This window comes from Stomoxys calcitrans, chromosome 1 (assembly GCF_963082655.1).
Source record: "Stomoxys calcitrans chromosome 1, idStoCalc2.1, whole genome shotgun sequence".
Lineage (NCBI taxonomy): Eukaryota > Metazoa > Arthropoda > Insecta > Diptera > Muscidae > Stomoxys > Stomoxys calcitrans.
In genome coordinates this window covers 270,264,832-270,290,311 of record NC_081552.1, presented here as the reverse complement: position 1 = coordinate 270,290,311, position 25,480 = coordinate 270,264,832, and the positions used below count along the sequence as shown (strand labels likewise).

The following is a 25,480-nucleotide window of genomic DNA, read 5'->3' as shown; positions in this document are numbered from 1 at the left end:
TGAGGAAAACTCTCGCGGTGTTGAGGAAAAAGCAAATTGCATGGGTGCAACAGAAACTGCTATGATCGTGAAATCTAATCGCGAATGGATAATAGATAGTGGAGCGACTTCCCATATGTGTAATGAGGAATCTCTATTTATCCAACTCAACAAAGGCTATAATGGTAAAGTAAAACTGGCAGACGACAAAGAGGTATGTATCAAAGGTATTGGTAAAGTTTCGATTTTTGTAAATGTACAAGGAAAAAAGAAGACCATACACTTTGATAACGCACTATATGTACCACATTTGAAATGTAATCTTGTGTCGACCAGTAAAGCTACAGACTCCGGTTGTAAAGTAATCATGGAGGGCAAAAAGGCTTTAATTTTGAGAAAAAATGAAATTTTGATTGAAGGCCACAAGAGAAACAATGTATATTTCGTCAATTTGTTTGAAGATAAAAAGGCTGCAAATACAGTGCATCAAAGCAACGAAAAGAATTTTAATTTGTGGCATCGGCGATATGGGCACTTAAATTGTAAGGACTTAAGCCGACTTTCGTCTTTTTCTATGGTAAATGGATTGCCAAATTTGAATGCGATGCAAATTGATTGCGAAGCTTGTATTCGTGGAAAGCAGACTAGATTATCCTTCCCACATAAAAATGAAAAATCTTCCACGGAAATATTGCAACTTATTCACACAGACTTATGTGGTCCTATGAAGTGTGAGTCTATGGGACGAAGTATTTATTTTGCAACTTTCATTGACGATTTCTCTCGTAAAGTGTATGTCTATTTTCTGAGACAAAAGAACGAATATTTAGAGAAATTTAAAGAATTTAAACAGGCTGTTGAAAATGAAACTGGAAAAAGGATAAAAATACTACGAAGTGACAATGCAAAAGAGTTGGTTGGGGCAGATTTTTCGAATTTTTTGAAGAAAAATGGAATTAAACGTCAGCTAACAGTGGAGTACACCCCTCAACAGAACGGCGTTTCCGAACGTATGAATCGTACTTTGGTGGAAATGGGTCGTTCCTGTATGTTAGATGCTGATTTACCAACTTCCTTGTGGGCGGAATTGATTAACACGTCAGTGTATATAAGAAACAGATGTCCGACAAATCTAAACAATGAAAAAACTCCTGAAGAAATATGGACTGGTAAGAAACCTTGCGTGAAACATTTACGCCAAATAGGATGTAAGGCTTTCGTTTTAAACAAGAAGTCCAAATTCAAATGGGAAGCCAGGATTGATGAACATATATTAGTGGGCTATTCCGTTGAATCAAAGGCATATCGATTATGGAGACCAGGCACTAAACAAGTTGTAAAAAGTCGTGACGTAAGATTCATTGAGAATGAATTGTACAAGAATGTGAACAAAACAAACAAAGAATTGTTTTATGAATTTGAAATCAAATCTCCAAAAATTGATAAAGTGGATCAACGATTCGATGATGATCGGTCATCCGATGATGTTGACCATGAGACGGATGACGAGTTTTCTGAGTGTGACAACTCGGAATTTTCAAATGAAGACTGTCAAAGTGGTGAGAGTTCCAATGAAATTCCAAACGAGAATGTCAGAGATGCTGGAAGTAATAACCAATACCAGTTTGAATCCATAAAGCAGAGGCTTAGATCGTGGACGTTTAAAAAAAAAGATGAGTCGTCTAATATGGTTGATGAAAAATGTATGGACCCAAGATCAATAAATGAGGCTTTATCATCAATTCGTGCAGATGAATGGCGTAAAGCAATTGAATCAGAATACGCGTCATTGATGAAGAATAATACCTGGACTTTGACAAACTTGCCTGAAGGAAGAAAAGCTGTCGGTTGCAAATGGGTTTTCAAGTCGAAAATAAAACCCGACGGGACAGTTGAAAAACGAAAAGCGAGACTTGTAGCAAAAGGCTATACTCAAGTCATGGGCTTAGACTACGTTGATACATTTGCCCCAGTTGTAAGGCAAACTTCATTGCGATTGATTTATGCTTTGTCAGTGGAGCATAATCTTCAATTAAGACAATTGGATGTATCAACTGCTTTTCTAAATGGCACACTGGACGAAGAAATATACATGGAACAACCAGAGATGTTTGTTCAGGAGGCAACAAAACATAAAGTGTGTAAATTGCAAAAAGCCATCTATGGACTCAAACAATCAGGACGACAATGGTTTAAATGCATTGATGCTATAATTTTAGAGTTTGGATTACATCGATCAAACTATGGCCAGTGCATTTATTATGTCCAAAGTGAAGATACACTTATGATTGTTGCACTATATGTAGACGATATAGTAATCGCAAGTAATAACCAAATGATGACCAAAAAATTTGTGAAGGCACTGCAATCTAAATTTGATATTCAAGACTTAGGCGTACCACAACATTGTATTGGTCTTGAAGTAAATGTAAAGCCAAATGAAGTATCGATTTCGCAGTCAGGATATATAAAGCAGTTAGTAAAGAAATACGGGCTAGAAAACTGCAAACCTGTGAAAATTCCTATGTCTGCAAATGTGAAACTAGAAAAGGACCCAAACAATGGAGAAGAAAGGGAAAAAGTGGATGAAAAAGTCTATCAAGAATTAATTGGTTATTTATTGTACGTAGCATTGCATAGTAGACCAGATATTGCATGTGCAGTTAACATGCTATCGCAATTTTCAAAAGACCCCCGGAAACAACATTATAATGCTGCTTTGCAAGTAATAAGGTACTTGAGTACAACAAGGAATGCAGCAATAATATATAAAAAGAATTCGGCACCTCTCATGGGATTCTGTGACGCCAATTGGGCTCAAGATATCAATGATAGGAAATCTCAAACTGGGTTCTGTTTTCTCCTAGCAGGTGGAGCGGTCACCTGGGAATCCAAAAAACAAAAGGTGGTTGCAAATTCTAGTGCTGAAGCGGAATATATAGCTTTGACTGAATCAGCTAAAGAAGCCTCATATTTAAGTTACATACTTGAAGAACTTGGATTATTCAATGGCAAACCAATAAAAATACATACTGATTCTCAAAGTGCGCAAAAAATGGCAGAGTTCGGTTCTCATCATTCTCGAACAAAACATATCCACTACAAGTATCATTATATTAAGGACACAATACAAAATGGAGTTGTTGAGCTGCGGTACTTGCCTACACAAGATATGTTGGCGGATGTTCTAACAAAACCAGTACCGAAACCAAAACATATTTATTGTTCTAATAATATGGGCATTAAACTTAATTGTTAAATTAATAATGTTGAGGAGGCATGTTGAAAATACTTTATGTTATTCTACTTTAGTTCAACATAATTAATTTGATTAAGTTACCTTAGTATTAATTGTTGTGTATTGAAAAAATAATTTTCATTTTCCATATCACTCTGTATACTGAATTTAAATAAAGCATACACATTTAAATTTCATTGCGTACATATTCTGTCTCAATACTTTCATACGGTGATATACCGTGGAATAGAATCAAAAAAAACTGCTAAAAATCTGTCATATGAGAACGGGTACACTCATAGAAAAAAGTTTGCTGAAAATAGCAAACACTGACTGCTGAATATTAGTAGTTAATTTTGCTGCTATTGTAGCAGTAGTTCTGCTATTACAGTAGTAGGTTCGATAAGTTCGTTGTTTGCTAAAAATAACTGTTGCTTAATTATGAAGGGGATGTTAGAAGAAAAAAATAGAACACAGATGGAAATGTGTATCTCAGTTGATGTTTATAATAATATTCCAAAAATTAATATTCCACAAATTAATATTCCAAAAATTAAACAAAATTTTTAAGAAAATTCTAAAAAATGCCAAAAGTAATAAAAACAAGTAACATGCAACCATTAAAAGTAGCATACCATTTTTGCAGCAGAGTTGTGTATTCAAAACAGCAGGCATCCAAATCTCCATTTCCAAAATCGTTTTTAGCTCAAGAATCCACATAAAATAGTCTGCTTGAGGTCTACAATATATCTCCGGGTTTAGAGCACATTCGACTTTTCGATGCTATTGGGTTGCCCAAAAAGTAAGTGGATTTTTCATATATTCGTTTACTTTTTGGGCAGCCTAATATTTTTTGGAATATCGTGGAAGTCGAAAAGTGAACAAAAAAATGGATTTTCTGCATTTATTTTGTCAAATCAGTGTAAATAACATTAATTAGTCTTTTCCCTTTTTTTTGGGAAAGAGGACATTTTGTAGATGCGTTTTAAGTTATTGATATGTGAGATAAACATAAATATGGACATATTTGACTCATTTAAAATATTAACCAACCTTAGCATATGTGCAAAATTCAGAGCGGCAAGCTTTATTTAGAAGATAACATTCCTTCGACAGACGGACTCTGCTAGTTAGACTTAAAATGACATGGCAAGTCTTACCTTAAGGGTCTTAGACCAATATCTTAAGGAGTTGCAAATGATGGCCACCGTAGCGCAGAGATTAGCATGTTCGCCTATGATGCTGAACGCCAGGGTTTAAATCCTGGCGATTATCCCCTCCTAATGCAGCAACATAATCTATCTATCTCGGTACCGTCGTAACCGATACGAATGACACCAGTTTTGAGATAAAGCCTAGAATAATAATGGCAAACAGATGCTACTTTAGACTAAGTAAGCAGTTTAGAAACAAGGTCACCTCTCGACAGACGAAGATTACACTATACAAGACACTGATACTACCCGTGCTGTTATATGGTTCTGAAGCATGGGTACTTGTGAAAGCAGATGAGGCAGTGCTTGGAGTATTTGAGAGAAAGATTCTTCTTAAAATATATGGGCCCGTTTGCGATAATGGAGAATATAGGCGAAGTATGAACCACGAGCTGTATGACGACGATAGCATAGTTACACAAAAATACAACGGCTGCGTTGGCTAGGTCATGTTGTCGGAATAGATGAAGAAGCTCCAGCAAAGAAGTCTTTTGAAGTCAAACACGTTGGTACACGCAAAACCGGGAAGACCAAAAGCCCGATGAAATGATCAAGTGGTGGGAAACATCTCGAAACGTAGTTTTAGAGATTTTAGAAGATCGAGAAGATCGAGGCGCTTGGAACGCTATTCTGAAGTTCGGCTAGTGGAACAAATATTCTGTCACAGCCAACTTTGGAACCCTTCACCATATGTTCTACTAAAAAGACTAATCGGAAAAACAACATATAAAGTTTTAGATCGATTTCGACCATGCTTACCATGAATGTTGGAACAGAACACTGCGTTCAAAATTTCAGCCTAATCGCACAGTAATCGCACGAACTGAAGATCTTCAATCGCGAGTTCATTCAATATGGGAGCCATTTCAGGTTATGGAACGATGTGGACCATACTTACGACGGATGTAGGAAACCATAAAAAAAACACTGTATGCGAAATTTCTGCCAAATCAGATATCGATTGCGGCTTCTGCTCACAAAGTCACAAACTGCGGATAACGATGATTGGCCCTCTATAAGCAAACAACTTTGGATTGGGGCTGCTGCTCCAAATTTTGGTGAAATAGAAATCATATTGAGACATCAATATATATTAATTGAGAGATATATTTAAAAATGTCCTTCACCATAAAACCTCGAAAACATCTACCTGACTCTCCGTTCCAAATTTCAGTTAAATCCAGTTAAAAATTATTCATTTTACTAGTTGAAGAAATCAATTGGAGAGATCGCTGTATATGGCACTAACGAGTATATCAAATTAAAGTGAAAATGCCTGATGTACTGGAGTATTAAAAAAAAATAACCATGTCCTTTTTTTGTTGGTATTGTGCATACAGATGTGTGCATTTATATGCAAATATTCATAAATAAGCTTTATTTGCATTGCATGTATATATATTTTGATATTTGCTTTAATGCTTATTTACGATTGCATATGACATTTGGCAGTTAGCGAGCAAGGACATTAGTCATAAAAAATAACATTTCCCTTTAAACTTTTGACATTGCTAATATTTATTTGACTTGGTTATGTTTACGACTGTCGGAGCAATTTCAAATGCTGCACAGCATGAGAGAATGAGCAAAGGAACTAATTTGAGCGAAAAAGTTAAATTGCCATTTTGTTCTACAATAACATTTGTTTCCTTACTGATATCACAAAATTCCATCTGGTTTGGTTTCTGTCTTTCGGCATATCTTGTTTCTGTCGTTCTTTCTTCCTTTGTCATAATGGTTGTCCCGCGATGGAAGGATGCCCTTGCTCCATGGCGGCATCCTTACCTTTACCATTATCATTTTACAATTGAATAAGCAGAAGAAGAATATAATAAATTTCCGTTTTCCTGAAAATCGTAAAGAAAAGCGATGGGGAGGTGTATGGAGGTGTCGAAGAAGAGGTGTAGTCAAGGCAACAAGCAGTATTCGCTGGTGGTAAAGTATGCGGAGGGGGTGTGAAACAAAAATTAATTTAATTTCTTCATTGGAATAATAAATCACAACAAACTGCATCCAGACGTTTCCCTCGCTCCTTTCCGCCATGTGGTGTATTGGCACAAATGCCATACATTGGCAATAAGGTCAACCAAATGGGAGGTGGCTGCCAACAAATGTGAAACATTGGTTGGCTGACTAACTACACCATTCACCGGTAACGTTTTGTCGATTTCAGCGTATTCCACGCTGGCTACGTATCCTGTGTTTAATGGGGAAAGGGAATGTCAATGTCTTACATCTTGTCATCAGTTGAGTTGTCTGAAAAAGTCATCAATTTTGATATTGCTGCCACTCTGATGTTTGGTTGCCAAAGAAATGAAATGACATCAAATGAATGATAACTGGATTCTAATCTCTTGTAATCTCGTACTTAAAGTACGTTGAAGTAATTCTTGCGACTAGTATCAATGAAGAAAAATATATTTTTTATAAGCTTTGTTATTTTTTCTCCCAAGGGAGTTGAGCTTAATGGCCATTAGAATGCTTTGCTATGTTGGCAGTTTTTATTATTGAAAAGAAATTGCCTTATCAGCAGATTCCTGGACATAGCAGCGATTGATATCCGTTTCGAAAGGTGACTAAACTTCATTGTTCACTACCATTGCTCTGCTAATGTCCAAATGACTGTCGTGGCTCTCACGCTCATTTTTGTGGTATTTATTCAACATTTTGTGAAAATTGGAACATGTGATGCTGAACAAGCATAGAGACTAACTTTAAACATGTTTCTCTACTTTGCATTTTCCTCCAATTCGCGATGGCAACGACCGTATGACTTTGTTTGCTCCAAAATATTTTTGTCTTATTCGACTTCGTACACACTACTGAGTTGGATGTTGTAGTTCTCATCCGAACAGTGGCTCGCGAACCTCCCAATAATGACTGCTGGCAGACTGAGCTTTATCCATTAAAGAAACCAAAAATTTTTCTTTTTAAGCTATGCTCTCTACCAAATTAAAAAGAATCCAAAAGAAACCACTTTTCGTGTAACAAATTGTCTTTTACTATAAGCCAAGCATTTTATTTTACTATAAGCCAAGCATTTTTTAAAAGAAATTTTAAATTTTTACGTAAAAGAGCCGTCCTTTACCACAGAGGAAGTTCATAAAAGTTTTATCATAACCGTAGTGACTTTAACATCAAATTCAAGACTAACGTTCAACGGTGGAGGGGAATGTTGCACAGTACTTCAAACAGTACTTCCACAATAAAACAGATTTGTTAGTCGCAAAGATATTCCAAGCGTTTGTTTTTTTTTTGCGTGTAGAGAATTTTTAACATGGCAGGATACTACAATGTAGCCAGTATTAGTAAAAATGTTTTCGGATGTTCACGCCGGAATTAGAACCCAGGTGCTCGGCGTCAAAGGCAGGCATGCTAACCACTGCACCACGATGGCCTCACATTGGCTAACTTATTTCTTTAGGTGTATGAAAGTATTGTTATATTTGAAACGTACCGAGAGTTCCATTACAGTAATATTGGATGAGAATAATTTCTTTTGGTTTTCTGGAATATAAATCGGGAGATCGGATCATATTTCAGCTATAACCAATGCATAGACAAAAACAAAAAGTATTTTGCCAAAGAAATAGGAAAAACGCCACGGCAACCTTAAATGGAACACGTGCCTTCACAGGCCACGTATCCCAGTAACAGTGGCCATCAACAGCGCCATCCCCCCCCTAGCATTCATTTGAATTCCTTATTAAAAATGAAATGCTTACTTCTAAACCCAAATGTTAAACACAAATAGCGGAACTTTCTTCAGGTACGAACTCGGCAAGCAAACATGCAAACATTGAGCGCAATGGTTGTGCAAACCAGTCAGAATTGTGGCATTTGTGCCCCGGGGGAAGATGAGCTTCATTTTGTATTATGTTGGTCTTGGACAACCTCATCTCAAGCGCATTCACTGGATTCGCACAAATAGAGTGCAGGTGCTTCCACCAAATGTCCCAAGGAATGCATTTGGTGACCCGCAATTTGTGTTCCACAGGGCAAGATAAATAGAAAGAAGATTGACCTGTCAAATATGAAAAATAAAGCATCATCTACCATTGGGTGTAACAGCTGCTTGTGAGTAGATGCTCTGGATAACGGATCATATTTCAGCTATAACCAATGCATAGACAAAAACAAAAAGTATTTTGCCAAATTCAGCCAGTAGTGTGCTAAATTCAACAAAACATCACCAGTGTAGACAATTCGTGACACTTTAAGTCAATTTTGTCATGTCTATCCTTCGTTCGTCCTTTTGTCGAAATCATATTTAGCTTTCGAACAAAGGAAGCTAACTGATTGGGGTATAACCCGAGCCTCCAATTTAACCAATTTAACCAATTTGATCTAATTTAGCTAAAATTGTTATGAAAAGCATTTTCATGCTTACCAATGCATAACATGCGGCCAATAGGTCGAGGTGTCTCCCACCACTTGATCTTTCCATCGGGCTCTTGGTCGTCCAAGTTTGCGTTTTCCACCGTGAACGCCTTCAAAAACTTCTTTGCTGGGGCTTATATATATGTGAGAACTATCATTAAGTCTGAACCGATTTTGATGAAATTTTGCACATGTCTTGGGTCGGTAATTTAATCTCCTTACTAAAAAATGTGTCGGTTAACATTATGGAATCCAATACAATAAGATCAAATTAAAAATGATTAGATAGAACAAATTTGTCCCAAATTTTCAACTTCTTTACTAGAGTCCTTACAAGGACATACCGAATGAAAATATATATGGCGGCTACATTTGTCGAAATCTAAGCCAATTTTGATGAAATATTGCACACGGATTGAGATTGTCAAATAAAGTACATCTAAATTTTGTTAAAATGTTTCAAATGTCTATTTTTGCAACAAAAGACATTTGGCACAAAAAACTTTTTCGTACAAAAATAAAATTTTATGAAATGTTTTTTTTGAGTGGTGTACGTAGACTTTTTTGTGCCACTGTGTATGGGAGCTATAACTAAATCTATACCGATTTTAATGAAAGTTTGCAATCATGTTGAGACTTGAATTAGAACCTCTTATGCAAAATTTTATAAAGATTGGAGCAAAATTGTGGCTGTTACAGCCATAGAGCATATTGGATGAACGGTATATATTAGAGCTATATCTAAATCTGATCCGATTTTTCCCAAAATCAATCGCATTCGGACTTTGACCAAAAATGGTAAGTACAAAATTTAATGGTAATCGGACAACAAATATGACCTGCAACTTGATTACAGACGGACAGACAGGCAGATAGCTGTCTATCAGCCGTACATAGCCAAATCGAGTCAGGAAGTAATTTTAAGTGGATCGACATAATTTACAGTGGGTCTAGTTCTTTTCTATTTTAGCGTTGCACACAAATGCACAATTACAAATTTCCCCATAAAATTTCCATTAAGGACCAGGGGCAAACTTCTCACATATCAATAAGTGCTGTACGATTCAAGTTTAATGAATGATAAAGGCCCTCCTCTTTATAGGCGAGTTTTAACGGCATGTTGCAGCTGCGTTTTGAGGACAAGTTTTCACATGGCCTCTATGCTTGGCATAGTACCTCACAAATGTCGCCAGCATTAGAAGGGGAAAACCACCGATAAAAATTTGTTTTTTTTATGTTCTCGCCAGGATTCGACCCCCAAAATTGTCCCTAGTCCCCAAATACCTTTACCATTCCTATTTGTAAATAAATTTGGTTCACAAAAATTTAATGATGTATTGCAAACATTCAAGCACAAATCATTTAATTTTCATATATATTTTTGTCATAATTCGTTGGTGTCATTTATGTTGAATTCAAACAGGTATTAAATCATGTATCTCAAACTCTTTCGCTAAGCCGTTGATCCAGGTCATCCATATTTAACTGCAAAAAATGTTGTTCGAATTAAATTCTTCATTAACACAAAAAATGGCATGATTGTTTCTTGCGAAAGAAAAGGAATCATCTCAAAGAGTAGTAACATCAATTAGAGATACATCTCTATGGCACCGAAAGTGGAGCACTCTGGCAATGCTCCTTTTAATTAAGAATGTATGAATGCAGTACGTGGAAGTGAAACTGACTAAGTGCGTCTAAGTCGAACTCTCATGTACAATTCATTTAAGTGGAGGAAGATGAAAAAGAAACGCTCACTTCATCCGGCATTCATTCACTGCTGCAAGATACAAAGCAGTCACAACCTTGAGCGAAGTTTCAATGGATTTGAATAGTTAAGTTGGAGAAATAGGAAAAACGCCACGGCAACCTTAAATGGAACACGTGCCTTCACAGGCCACGTATCCCAGTAACAGTGGCCATCAACAGCGCCATCCCCCCCCCTAGCATTCATTGGAATTCCTTATTAAAAATGAAATGCTTACTTCTAAACCCAAATGTTGAACACAAATAGCGGAACTTTCTTCAGGTACGAACTCGGCAAGCAAACATGCAAACATTGAGCGCAATGGTTGTGCAAACCAGTCAGAATTGTGGCATTTGTGCCCCGGGGGAAGATGAGCTTAATTTTGTATTATGTTGGTCTTGGACAACCTCATCTCAAGCGCATTCACTGGATTCGCACAAATAGAGTGCAGTGGCTTCCACCAAATGTCCCAAGGAATGCATTTGGTGAACCGCAATTTGTGTTCCACAGGGCAAGATAAATAGAAAGAAGATTGACCTGTCAAATATGAAAAATAAAGCATCATCTACCATTGGGTGTAACAGCTGCTTGTGAGTAGATGCTCTGGATAACTGGGTGGGCGATGATGTGCCAAATTTGGGCAGAATAATGCATAGTACCACAATCAGCTCGTAACCCACTTTTGCCTTTACGATATTCAAGCAGCAGCGGCTGACATCACATTCAACACTCTATTCATTTGTGGGCTTTCATATCATAATGATGACCTCTCCGCCCCTTGCCACTTCCTCCTTTCAGGGTTCTTTGTCCTTAGTTCAGCAGAAAATTTTATTCATTATTCATGTGCCTGGTACTGGTACGAGATGCTGCCGCTCTGCTCTGTTGGCGGCGGACTGCAGCAACATTGACTGCCATGCTGTTGAAGAGTTTTGGGTCACCTAGTAACCTGCAGACATTTCACCTCAACTCGGCAAACATCGGTGCAGGTTTGACAATGCAGGCGGCGGTATACAAAGTGTGTTGCACATCAAGTGGGCGATGCATGATTGTTTGTGCTGCAGCAAACCAATTGTCCTCTATTGATTTGGGGTATCGATGAAACTTTAAAGAGGCCTCTTGTTGATCTACTCTTTGTTGTATCTCGTTAGCACACAGGGCCACAGTTGAATGGTTGATAACAGCTTATAGTAGACCAAAAACCATTTGGCTTGTACTGGGTCCTTGCAAGTGCGTACACAGAACAAAATATCATTAAAATTTTTTTGATCAAAAATTTAATTGGCAATACAAATGCTTTCAATTGAAAAAAGAATTGAATCAATAATTTGTTTTGATTGAATCATGTTTTTTATATCCACAACCAAAGGATGGGGGTATATTCAATTTGTCATTCCGTTTGCAACACATCGAAATATCCATTTCCGACCCTATATAGTATATATATTCTTAATCAGCGTAAAAATCTAAGACGATCTAGCCGTGTCCGTCCGTCTGTCTATTGAAATCACGCTACAGTCTTTAAAAATAGAGATGTTGAGCTGAAATTTTGCACAGATTCTTTTTTTGTCCATAAGCAGGTTAAGTTCGAAGATGGGCTATATCGGACTATATCATGATACAGCCCCCATATAGACATATAGACCGATCCGCCGATTTAGGGTCTTACGATCTTTAAAGGTGCATTTGTTGTTCGATTTCACCCAAAATTTGGGACTGTGACTCGTATTAGGCCCTTTGACATCCTTCTTGAATTTGGCCCAGATCGGTCCAGAATTGGATATAGCTGCAATATAGACCGATCCACCGATTTAGTGATTTAGGCCCATAAAAGCCACATTTATTATCCGATTTTGCTGATATTTGGGACAATGAGTTGTGTTAGGCCCTTCGACATCCTTCTTCAATTTGGCCCAGATCGGTCCAGATGTGGATATAACTGCTATATAGACCATTCTCTCGATTCAAGGTTTTAGGTCCATAAAAGGCGCGTTTATTGTCCGATTTCACCGAAATTTGGAACAATGAGTTGCGTAAGGTCCTTCAACATTCTTCTTCAATTTGGCTCAGATCGGTCCAGATTTGGGTATAGCTGCCATATAGACCCATTTTTCGATTTAAGGTTTTGGGGCCATAAAAAGCGCATTTGTTGTCCGATTTCGCCGAAATTTGGGACAGTGTGTGAGTTGTGTGAGTCTTTTCGACATTTTTCTGCATCATGGCCGAAATCGGTTGGATACAGTTGCCATATAGACCGGTATCTCGATTTAAAATCTTGGCTCCATAAAAGGCGCATTTACAATCCGTTTCAACACATGCCACACAGCACGCGTAACCATAGACTTATTGAGAGGCGAATTCGGTGAACATTTTATTTCACGCTCGGGACCGGCCAATTGGCCGCCTAGATCGTTTGATTTAACACCTTTTGACTATTTTTTTGTGGGCCCAAGTTAAATGTTGGAAAAACTATGACAAAATTGAACTAAGCAGATGGACCATTTGAGGCGCAGTCACGGTCAAAAAAAAAGCTTCAAGCATTAAATTATATGGACCGTATTATCGATTCAAATAAAGATTTCATGTATTTTTCTGAATTAAGTGTGTTTGTTTTGTGAAAAACTTTCCTATAGCTCTTAAAAAATTACCCTTTATAATAGGGAGATCGTTTCATGTGGGAGCTATATGGACTAACTACCGGACACAGCGAATTTGTTTTCAATTTCAGCCAATTCGGATAGAAAGAAAGATCCTCCTTAAGAAGTGCAAACGAGAGATTGGTTTATATGGGAGTTTATATCTAAACATTGCCCGATTTAGTCAATTTACAATCCCAATTGATCTACGTCAATAAGAAGTATTTGTGCAGCATTTCGGACGTTCGACCAAGGAAAATCATCAGCAGGAGATGTCAAATGGATCATGGCACTAGAGTCGTTGGATGAGTTGGGTTTGGGTTTGGGTTTTGGGTATTCTTTTGCGCTTATGAAACAAGTCGAGGCCTGCTCAAATTCAGATGTGTGCTTTACAATTTACTGTATTTGGAATGGTTGTAAAGCACCATGATCCATTTGACATCTCCTGCCGATGATTTATCTTGGTCGTAAATGAAATCGCGATACAGGAAACCAGTCAAATACTTCTAGCAACAACACACTTTTTGCTGACTTTTAAAAGGTTTTTTGCTATATTTTTGTTCTTCTATTTGTAATAGATCTGCAGCCGTACAATGTCCGATTGTAAAAAATAAAAAACATGTTGTTAGTCGTGTGTCCTTTGCAAAACTTTTGGTTCTTTTTGCTGCTAAAGTTTAAATCCGCTTTCACTTTCCTCCCCTTTCTAGGCCAACTACCTGTATTGCGAACGAGTAAATTTGCCGCACAGAAAAAGTCGCAAAAAGTTTTATTTTCTCTGAATTTAATATTTTTCACTACTGCATGATGAGAAGGATGTTAAGAACAAATGACAACATCTGGGGCAGTGAGCAATGCTAGATTCGGTGGTTACACATCAGGTAATCTTATTTTCTGGCCGGGGAACGGAACATTTCACTCAGTTTGCCTGCGATTGAGGTCTCCTTGCTGTTGCCATTATGGTTGCCCGAAATTGTGCCAGTCCCAAATGTTGTCACAGTAAACTTTCCATTATTTTGTATCCATTTCCATTGCCACTTTTGGGAATGTAGGTTTTTACCTCTTCGTTTTTTTTTTTTTGCTTTGTTTAGTTCGATGCAAGTTTTTTAATTACTTTAAATCCACTTTGTCCTCCTGCTTCTACGGTGGCCATTAGGAGACAGTTGTTCTGTTGTAGATCAAGGCTAAGAGATAGAGTTTTATGGGAAATGACAAAGGTTTCTCGGAGAAGGGCTATTGTGTATCTTTGGACTTGGTTACCCAAAGAATTTGTTTGCGTCACATCTGTTCCCCCCACCCTCAAACTAAAGGAAAATTTTTGCAGCCAAACTTGCCAAACTTCTTAATGCAAGCAAGAAAATTAAATCCTTTAAAGTCACCATTTTCTATGACCGTCGGCTATGGTTTTCATTTCTACCCTTGGTAGGGAGGGCAGCTGGAAGAAAACCAAACAAAAAACTCCAAATTAATTTCATTTTTGTATTCACGCGCCGCAACAATAAAGTTAATAAAGAAATGCATTAGTTATGAGCTGCAAGCTGAGAGCTGAAAATTGTTAACCGATTGGTGGGCGTTGATGAATGCCGCCATAGAAAGTTATCGCCTTTATGTTGCAGGGATGGATGGATCGCTGCAGTGTACCGTACCTTGGAATGATTGCTGGTCCATGGATGGTGGACGGCGGCAGGGCGGAAGCTCAAGTTTACACAAATTACTTGGGGCATTCTGGCTTGGGTTGTTGTAGTGGTGACTGACCAGTGTTTAAGTTGCGATTTTTTGCTTCACTCGTTGCTCGATTTTATTTTATTTCCTTTTTGCGAGGAAACCAGCAAACTAAAAAACGAAAAAAACGAAAAAAACCTCACGTAGTTTCGTTGAGTGAAAACAAAGGAGGAATTTCCATGGATTTATTTTGAAGTGAAAATGCTGGAATTTTATTACTTAAGGCTATTCGGGTAACGTGCTGTAAAAGTGGATTATGTCTTTTCGTGCATTCGAGACAAAAAAACAATAGTGAAAAAAGTCTATACTTTAGACAAGCCGATCGATTTTTTTTTTGTGTTCCCTTAAAGTGCAGTATGCACTAAGTTTCGTTGAGTCGAACGATAAGTGTTAACACATTAAGTGAAGCAAAGTTGATGTGTTCTTCAATACAACTATTGATGGATCATTTTGGTTTGATCATTTTTGGTTTACACCACTATTGTGGTACAGGGTATTATAACTTAGTGAATTAGTTTGTAACACCCAAAAGGAAGAGAGATGGACCCATTGATAAGTATACCGATCGATCCAGAATCACTTTCTGATTCGATTTAGCTATGTCCGTCTGTCTGTCCATGTTAATTTGTGGACAATCTACAGGTCGCAATTTTTATCCAATTGTTTTCAAATTTGGTACAGGCATGTTTTTCGGCCTAGAGACGAAGCCTATTGCTATTGGACAAAATCAAATCAGATTTGGATATAGCTCCCATATATATGTTCGTCCGATTTGCAGTAATAATGCAATTAAAAGGTCATTTGTTAACCGATTCTCTCAAAATTTGGTAAGAAGGATTTTCTTATGACTGTCAACATTACTGGTGAATTTTATAGAAATCGGTTCAGATTTAGATATAGCTCTTATATATATATATATCTCCCGCTTTTCCATCTTCAACACTTAGAGGACAAAACTATGCACTCATACCAAAAACAGTTTGCTGAAAATAGCAAACACTGTCTGCTGAATATTAGTAGTTAACTTTTGCTGCTGTTATAGTAGTTCTGCTATTACCACAGAACTGCTCGATAATTTTCGAAATTATCAGTTTGGGCTAATCTCCCGGTTTACCTCCTTCAACACTTAGAGGACAAAATTATCCACTCATACAAAAAAAGTTAGCTGAAAATAGCAAGCACTGTCTGCTGAATATTAGTAGCAATTTCAGAGTAGCAGGCTTATTGCTGAATAGTCTGTTGTTTGCTGAAAATGACTGTTGCTTAAGTATGAAGGAGATGTTATCCTCCACCGTGGATCGCATTTGTCGATTTCTTTGTGCGGTATCTCTTTTTAGACAAACAAAGAATAACGCATAAGAATTGTTATGCTATAGGAGATGTATCAGGTTATAGTCCGATTCGGACCATAAGTGAATTGAATTTTGAAGACCATAGTAGAGTTCATTGCGTATGAGAATGGCGCCTTGTAGGGGTTCATGAAGCATAATCGGGATATCGGTTTATATGAGAGCTGTATCAGGCTACAGATCGATTAAGAATATATTAGACACGTATGTTGAAGGTCATGGGAGAAGCCGTTATTTCAGTAAAATCGGATAAGGATTGCGCCCTCTAGGGGCTTAAGAAGTCAAGATCCCAGATCGGTTTATATGGCAGCTATATTAAGTAAGGTACCAATCTAACTTTACTCTTTCGAATCTAAGCGTGCTTTCGACGGACGGACATGGCTAGATGGTCTTAAAATGTCATAACGATCAAGAATATATATGCTTTATGGGGTCTTAGACTCTTATTTCGAGGTGTTACAAACGGAATGAAGTAATAAGTATACTCCCCTTCCTATGGTGGAGGGTATAAAAATAGAACACATATGAAAATGTGTGCCTCATTGCATGTTTATAATCACCACTGGATGTATACTTTCCATAACCTTTTTTCTTTAAATTTAGATGCAAAAGGCCATGCCAGTCACGTACAAAGGCTATGCTAGTCACTCAGCCACATTTCGAAGTGTATACCAGTGGTTGGATCAGGTAGCTTCTTAACAGTAATATTAGACATATTAAAATAATTTCTTCTGAAAAAAATTTCTAAAAATTCTAGAAAATGCCTAAAGTAATCAAAACAAGTAACAGGCAACCATTAAAAGTAGCATACAGTATTTTTTTCAGCAAACTTGTGTACCCAAGACAGCAGATTTTATTAGTTGTAATAGACGTAAGAAATGTTTGCTGAAACAGCAGTTATGTCTGCTTTCCCATTTTCAGCAAACAAAAACTGCTGTTGTAGCAAACATTTTTGCTGTTTTGAATAACAAATTTGGTTGAGTGTATCCGATGTTGGAGGCCACCGTAGCGCAGAGGTTATCATGTCCGCCTATGACGCTGAACGCCAGGGTTCGAACCCTGGCGAGACCATCAGAAAATATTTTCAGCGCTGGTTTTCCCCTCTCCCCACTTCTCTCCAAAGAGATGTCGCACGCCGATCGGACTCGGCTATAAAAAAGAGGCCCCTTATCATTGAGCTTAAACTTGAATCGGACTGCACTCATTGATATGTGAGAAGTTTGTCCCTGTTCCTTAGCGGAATGTTCATGGGAAAAATTTGCAATTTGTATTCGATATGACTAAGGTTTTGCATGTGGTGTTCCGTTACTATGTGCAATACCTATGGCAAGTATTGGTTAATTAGCACTTATTTCCTATTATACTCTTTTCTAGTTTCTGCTTATGAAAAATAACTTTAAAGAACAAAGATTTTGACAAATGCGATCCATGTGCAGTATCTATATAAAAGATTCACCTCTGCCGAACTTAACGCGCTTTTACTTGATTTCAGTGCTTTATCGCTTTTTATACCCACCACATACATACATACATAGGATTGGGGTATACTAATCTAATCTAGTAACACCTCGAAATAAGACCTCGTCTAAGACCCCATAGATATTCTTGTTCGTTTCTTCGTTCTGAATCGATCTAGCCATGTCCGTCCGTCTTTCGAAATCACGATAGAGGTCGAACGCGTAAAGCTAGCAGCTTGAAATTTTGCACAGATACTTAGTATCGATGTAGATCGTTGGGGATTCCATATGGGTCATATCGGTTCAGATTTAGATATAACTCCCATATAAACCGATCTCCAGATTTGACTATTTGAGCCCCTGGAAGCCACAATTTTTGTTCGCTTTGGCTGAAATTTTGCATGTAGGCCAATGCAGCATGACTTCCAAAAACTGTGTCAACTACGGTCTAAATCGGTCTGTAACCTGATATAGCTCCCATGTTAACCGGTCTCTCGATCATCCTTGTTCACTTCTGAGAAGCTTAAACTTTTGCTGGTTTGACAGAAGTTTGGTATGTAGAATAAAATATGCCTTTCAACTAAATTTATTTTGTATCAATTGGCATCCGGGTGGGAGATCAGAGTCATACGGCAGAGTCAATGGCAACACTTGTCCGGCTGTTCATGCTCCAAAGTGGAATCTGGGTGGGAGATCAGAGTCAATGGCAACACTTGTCCGGCTGTTCATCCTCCAAAATGAAATTTGGGTGAGAGATCCGAGTCATACGCACCATGCCTGTAGCTCTATTGGTGTCAAAAAACTACAATCGGCATCTATAGTATTCAGCATTAATACAATGTCTCTTCTCGTAATTTTATTCCCTCCCATTTTGTATTTAGAGATGTATTTAATGCCTTTGACAAATAACCAAAACGAAATCGAATAAATAAAAACACCTTCTTATCACAAGTCATATGACTGCTGCCAAACGGAAACAATCCCTTAAAACGGATCTAGTTTTATATGGTGGCAACAGTGTGGGGAAGTTGTTGAAACTTTAGCGTTTACACGAAAGCGCTCCAGTGATTTCAAAACTACAATACTTCGAAGTTGTTTTTCCCGCTGTGCTATGCTAAATACTTTATATCCTTGTCGTCACGGAAGTAGTTTCTCTTTGTAGTCGCTGTTAAGTGTCTTTGGTGCGACACGAAACAAGAAATGCAAGAAAAGGACAGTTCCTTTAAGTACCAAAAAAACGTATATTGTTGGACAATAGTCTTAACAAAATGAATAGCTCTGTGACGTTGTAAGTGTGATCAATTCAAGGATAAAAGTCAGAAAATGTTGTTGGTGAATGTTGTCATTGAACTACACTCATACTCCCACATGCATGCAGCCCATTCGTTGAGTGCTTTATTTTCCCCGGCCACTACAACGTGACCCAAAGGCAAAATAGATGGGACATGGATTACGCGAAGTGAACTTTAACAACTCCATAAATCTTTGCTTTTTGAGATATCACCGTTTCTGTTTAGCTTTTATTGTTGTTGTGGGTTATTGTATTTGTACTTGTGGTGTTGCCACACCATTATTTTCATATTTCTTCCTTTTTCAACTTTTCGTATTTTTCTCTTTTCAGACTGGCGTAGCACGGATGGCACCGACCACCATGATCGTGTCCAGAGGCAGTTGTCCGTTTCATCCGATAGTAAATTGTTAGACGATGACATCAGAGAAGAGACACGGGTAATAATGCGTCCCAAGAAACCACCCAGACCCAAATCGGAAGTATTCCTCAACAAACAAGATCCACATCCGCGTCGTAAACGTTTCAGTGCATTTGGGGTAAGTAAATGAATGAAATGAATTATTCTGGAAGACAAATGTCACCTGCACCTTGTCTAAAAATTTGAAATAAGCCAAGTTTTCCCCTTGTCCTTTGAAGTGCCAAAATATAGAGTTTGTGTTTGTTGGTTATTCTAGAAGACAATTGTCACATGCCCATTGCTTTACAATTTTAGGCAGTTATAATTGCAGATAACAGATTTATAACAATTTCAAAAAAATACCAGTCAGTTGTTTTCCATAACCTGCAAAGCAACAAAAATTCCATCACCTGCAAAGCAACAATAAATGCGCCTTTTATGGGCGCAAGACCTTAAATCGAGAGATCGGTCTTTATAGCAAAAAATGCAAATTTTGCCAATGAACATTCCACCACGGAACAGGGGCAAACTTCTCACATATCAATGAGTGCAGTCCGATTCAAGTTTAAGCTCGATGAAAAGGGTCCTCCTTTTTATAGCCGAGTTCGAACGGCGTGCCGCAGTGCGACACCTCTTTGGAGAGAAGTTTCACATGGCATAGTACCTCACAAATGTTGCCAGCATTAGGAGGGGAAAACCACCGCTGAACATTTTTTCTGATGGTCTCGCCAGGATTCGAACCCAGGCGGTCTTTATGGCAGCTATATCCAAATCTGGACCGATCTGGGCCAAATTAAAGAAGGATGTCGAAGGGCCTAACACAACTCACTGTCCCAAATTACAGCAAAATCGGATAATTAATGTGGCTTTTATGGGCCTAAGACCCCAAATCGGCGAATCGGTCTATATGGGGGCTATATCAAGATATAGTCCGATATAGCCCATCTTCGAACTTAACCTGCTTATGAACAAAAAAAGAATCTGTGCAAAATTTCAGCTCTATTGAGCTGACGCTAGCGTGATTTCAACAGACAGACGGACATGTCTAGATCGTCGTAGGTTTTTACGCTGATCAAGAATATATACCCTTTATAGGGTCGGATATCGATATTTCTATGTGTTGCAAACGGAATGACAAAATGAATATACTGGGGGTATAATAAACATAATTTGCGTTATGATCCATAGAATAATAAATCCAATAATTTATGCAGATAATTTGTACTTGTGGGATGAAGAATGTGTTCCCATTTGGCTAAATTCGTGCCTTTGCCAACTCAAGCAGAAACTGTCTTAGTGAAGAAGTTGATTGACTTGGGTCAATTTAGTTTAATTTTTCCTTTCTATGTTATGCTTTTTGTTATGACTTGCGCCAACTGTGCTAAACATGGTCTAAATCAGTCCATAACCTGATATAGCTGCCATATAAACCGATTTTGGGTCTTGACTTCTTGAACTTCTAGATGGCGCAGTTCTTATCCGATTGGGGTGAAATTTTGCACGTATTGTTTTGGCATGACTTGCAACAACTATGTCAAGTATGGTCTACTTCAGTCCATATCCTGATATAGACGCTACATAAACCGATCTCCCTATAATACTTCTTGAGCTTCAAGAGGGCGCCATTCTTATCCAATTTGGCTGAAATTTTGCATATGTCGTTTTGGTATGATTTCCAACAATATCGGTTCGTGAGCTGATATAGCTGTCATATAAACCGATCTTCCAATATGGCTTTCTCAGCCTCTTGGGGCGCAATTATTACTTAATTTGCGTGAAATTTTCGAGGTGATATTTTATGATGGCTTGTACGGCATGGCAAGAACCAATCATACCAATTAAACAAAGACCATTTGTTACAAAGAGGCTCTTCTCACCTTTCATAAACATATATATTTCCACAAGCCGTTGTAATTTTACTGTAGGAAAGCTGCGTATACGATTTTGCCAAATATGCTCAGGTCTATACATGACATAATTACCAGGTAGTGCACCGTAAACAGCTGAGTAAAATTGTTTCTCGCGAAGTGCACTGTCCACGAGTTTTGGTTGTGTGTGTATTATAGTTAAGAACCATAACACACACAAACAAAGAAAGAGGCGCGAACTAGTAACATACACAAAATCAGAGTTGCACTAATCACTGATTTTGACGGACAGTGCACTCAATATTTTGTTGTTGCAGTTGCCACTACCTAAAAATTAATATATCTTGAGTCTATACAAGATTTATAATTATATTATGATATGTATATATTATTATGAGTCTATACAGACAAGTCCGCTTTAATTGACGCATTGGAAGACAAAATTGAGATACCGGCCGATATGTTGGAAACAGTATGCCAAAATTGGACTAAGCGGATGGACCATTTGAGGCGCATTTGAGGTTAACAGTTCCATGAAATAATCCTCAAACATTCAATGATATGTACCGTACTATCGATTCAAATAAACATTTCATGCTTTTTTCTGAAAATTATTATATTTTTTTTGAAAAACTTCTATAGCTCTTAAAATAATTACCCTTTATGTGGCTTTTACCTTTTCTTTACCTGTATTTACATTCCATCACAAAAGTATTTCTATCCACTTTTGGTTTTTATTTCTAACAGTGATGGCAATTAAATTTAAAATTGTACCAAAATGCATACGTTAGTACAGTTGCCTATATATTTGTGAAATTCGACGAAACCATCCCATTTCTCTTTGGGTTTCGAAAAAAAATGTGCTATCTTTCATTTTATCTTTTATGCAATTAAATTATTATTAATTGTTGTATATTATAATGTATCTATACTTTATTATATTGCGTTGTTATCCAATGTCAGCAAAAAAAAATCCTAAGAAAAATGCTCCTCTTATCTGTTTTGTACTTTCGTATGATTTAGTTGTAAAATTTATTCGTTAGCGTTGCAAGTTTTAACACAATTCGAGGTCATGAATGTTGTTTTTACTGTTATTGTGAATGAATAGTTGCGAGTTGATTATTTGAAACGTACACTTTGGTAATTTTCTTACAGTTTTCCATCACTGGCAACTAAATTATTTTCTCTTTTGTTGTGTTTGCTCCGTTTCCAACTTGTGCGAGTTTGTATACATGCTTGAACGCTTGTGTCATATTCAGAGTTGCCACTACTGAAAAAAAAATCCAACCAAACATTTTCAAAAATCTTACATATGCCCTCTCTTATATGGATGGGTTAGCAAACGGGAGTGCACATATACAGTCATCAGCAAAAGAATTTTGAAGAAATAGTTTGGCCTACAAAAATTTGTTAAATAAGATTTGAAATTTCTTTGTATGACAAAAAGTTGTCATAAATGGTCTAAATTAAAACTTTTTATGTACTTTTTATTAAACTTTATTTACAAATAAGATATTAACCTAAGTATCTACACATTGGCTGAGGCATAAGTACTTTGACATTGATTATAAGAAAAAATAAAATAATTGACTCGCTAAAATGCATTTTGGTCAGAAGAAAATGCATTTTCGTTAAAATACCAAAATCGAACTGAGCATTCTTTCAATCCGACAAAATGCAACATTTTTTTAAATCATGCATTTTAGCAGATAACCGAAAAATGGCAACACTGGTCATGTATATAACCACCACCGCTGGGCTAATGTTTGTCGTCGTGGTTGCTGCTTGAGGTCGTATATTAAAACAGCAAGCATTTGAGTTGGTTTTGAATGAAAATCTTTGAGTTGTATGGAATTATTACGTCCAACGGTTTTTTTATTCGTGTTTTTACCTTTTCTTGCAAAGAGATTTCTCATTGCATCACCAGCACATAGGAGTGAAAAGCCAACGTTTTAGTTAGACAGAACAAGTTTGATAACAAATTTTAATCTCTTTTTATTTTCTCTTGATGGGAACCTTTGTCTGTTATAGGCAAATGAGTGTCCCGACAACTGAATAAATTTAAATAGCAGCCGAGAGAAATATATCAAAATGAAGAGAGTGTGATTGCCAACAAAATATTAACAAATATACACGGTAGGCTGTTTTCTGTTCTTTTTTCGATGTTGGGGTAGCAAAATTAAATTTTGAAAAAATGACCCTCGTATAATGTACAGCGGTCAAAAAAAGTATTCATCATTCAATGTTTTTTTTAATAAGTCTACAAAAGACAATTGAAATAAAAACATATTAAACTAATGATGCAGTAGTGCTTGTGTGATATATATGTACACAATTTCATTGTTTTTAAAGAAAAAAATAGTATTTATTGGAACAAAAAGGGCCATTTTACAGCTGAACACAAAAAATTAAACAAAAAAAGTATTCATCATTGCAAAAAAATAAATAACATAATTTAAAAAAATTAATACTTTGTTATTCGACCACCGCGTCTTATAACTTCTTTTAAACGGTTTGACATCGATTGGACTAATTTAGCGGTTATATTTTGGTCTATATTAGTCCATTCCTCCATTATCACCTGTTGCATTTGACTCTTGCTCGAAAAATTGCGCGTTCTCAATTTGCGTTCGAGATGTTCCCAAAGATGTTCAATTGGGTTCAAGTCGGGACTTTGAGGAGGAGTTTTAATGACTTTGGGGCAGTTATACAGCATCCACATCTTGGTATTTAAAGCAGAATGTTTGGGGTCATTATCTTGATAATATTGAAAGTTATTACCAAGCCCAAGTTTTACAGCACTATCTTTTAAATTCCTCTTTAAAATGACAATGTAATACTTATGATCCATTACTCCATTAATAATTTCAAGATTTCCCGCTCCTGAAGCCGCCATACACCCCCAAACCATTAAACCACCTCCACCATGTTTTACAGTAGCAACTGTGTTTCGTTCTTCAAGCTCTGTATTTGGTTTTCTGTACACTATGACCTTTCCATCGCACCCAAAAAGATTAAACTTGCTCTCGTCTGCAAAAATGACTGTTTTCCAAAATGATTCGGGCTGTTTTACATACATTTTTGCGAAGTTTAGCCTTTTCACTCGGTTTATTTTATTTATAAAGGGCTTCTTACGTGCAGTTCTTCCTCTGTAACTATGCCTTTTGAGTGTATTTCGAATTGTCTGTGTAGTAACTTCCTTCCCTAAATTTTCCATAGTGTTTTTACGAAGAATGGTCGCATTTGTCTTCGGAGTTTTCTGAACTTGCCGCACTAGCCAACGCACATCTCCAACTGAAAGTGCTTTTGGTCGACCAGATCTTGGTTTATTGTCAACAGTTTTCGTTTCTGTCCACTTTCTGATGATGGATTGTATAGTAGATCGTGGTCTATTTAATATTTCACTGATAGTTTTTTGAGTTAAACCATTCCTGTGGTGTTTTATTATCAAAACTTTTACCTCATCAGAAACCTCGTTTTGCTTACGACCCATTTTGACAAAAACTATATTTTCAATGAAATTAAATATTTGCTGTCAAGGGCAAAGCCTCCTTTACTAAATAAAACAGAAAAGGGGGATTCCCAAATAATATTTGAATTTGACTTTGATGATAGCACATCAATGATGAATACTTTTTTTGTTCTGTTTTTGGTGTTATTATATAAAATTGCATTTTTTGCGCTAATTAAATTTATTTTTTGAATTTATTTTAAAACATATTACGAAAAATAAACTATTGCATAAAACTGCATTATTTGTTTACTTTAAATTTTCTTCAATTACCCAAAATAAGTGAATTTATTATCAATTTTGCTAATGATGAATACTTTTTTTGACCGCTGTATGTTGAATTGGAGTAATTCGACATGACTGCCGAAAACTTGCGGTATTATGAACAAAATCGAGAGGTGATTGCTTTCTTGACAGATGAGCTATTTTTGCAAGCATCATATATTGTATTACAAAAAAAAGCTTTTGCCATGAAGATCATTTCTTTATATTTCCATAAGGGGGGGAGTTATTAGGAAGAATTTAAAATACAAAATTGGCGCATTTTCATATCAAAACCACCCTGCTATCGTAAAGGCAAAATAGCTTATCGCAAGAACTTCGATTCAGATTTCAAATCTGGAGGCCTTGTCTTTACGGATGCAATGAAAAGATATAGTCCTATACAGCCCATACTCGAACATAAACGCTTAACAGATAA

General features: G+C 37.0%; 1 protein-coding gene across 2 annotated transcripts in view; it reads left to right on the top strand.

Moving 5' to 3' along the window:
* The window catches only part of LOC106095833 (cyclin-dependent kinase 14), a 423,150-nt gene that overhangs the window by 356,698 nt on the left and 40,972 nt on the right, over positions 1-25,480 (top strand). For both annotated transcript variants that reach the window (XM_013263227.2, XM_013263226.2), the window contains one exon: positions 19,335-19,540. In XM_013263227.2, the coding sequence (XP_013118681.1) occupies positions 19,335-19,540 (206 nt within the window). The remainder of the gene's footprint in view (positions 1-19,334; positions 19,541-25,480) is intronic.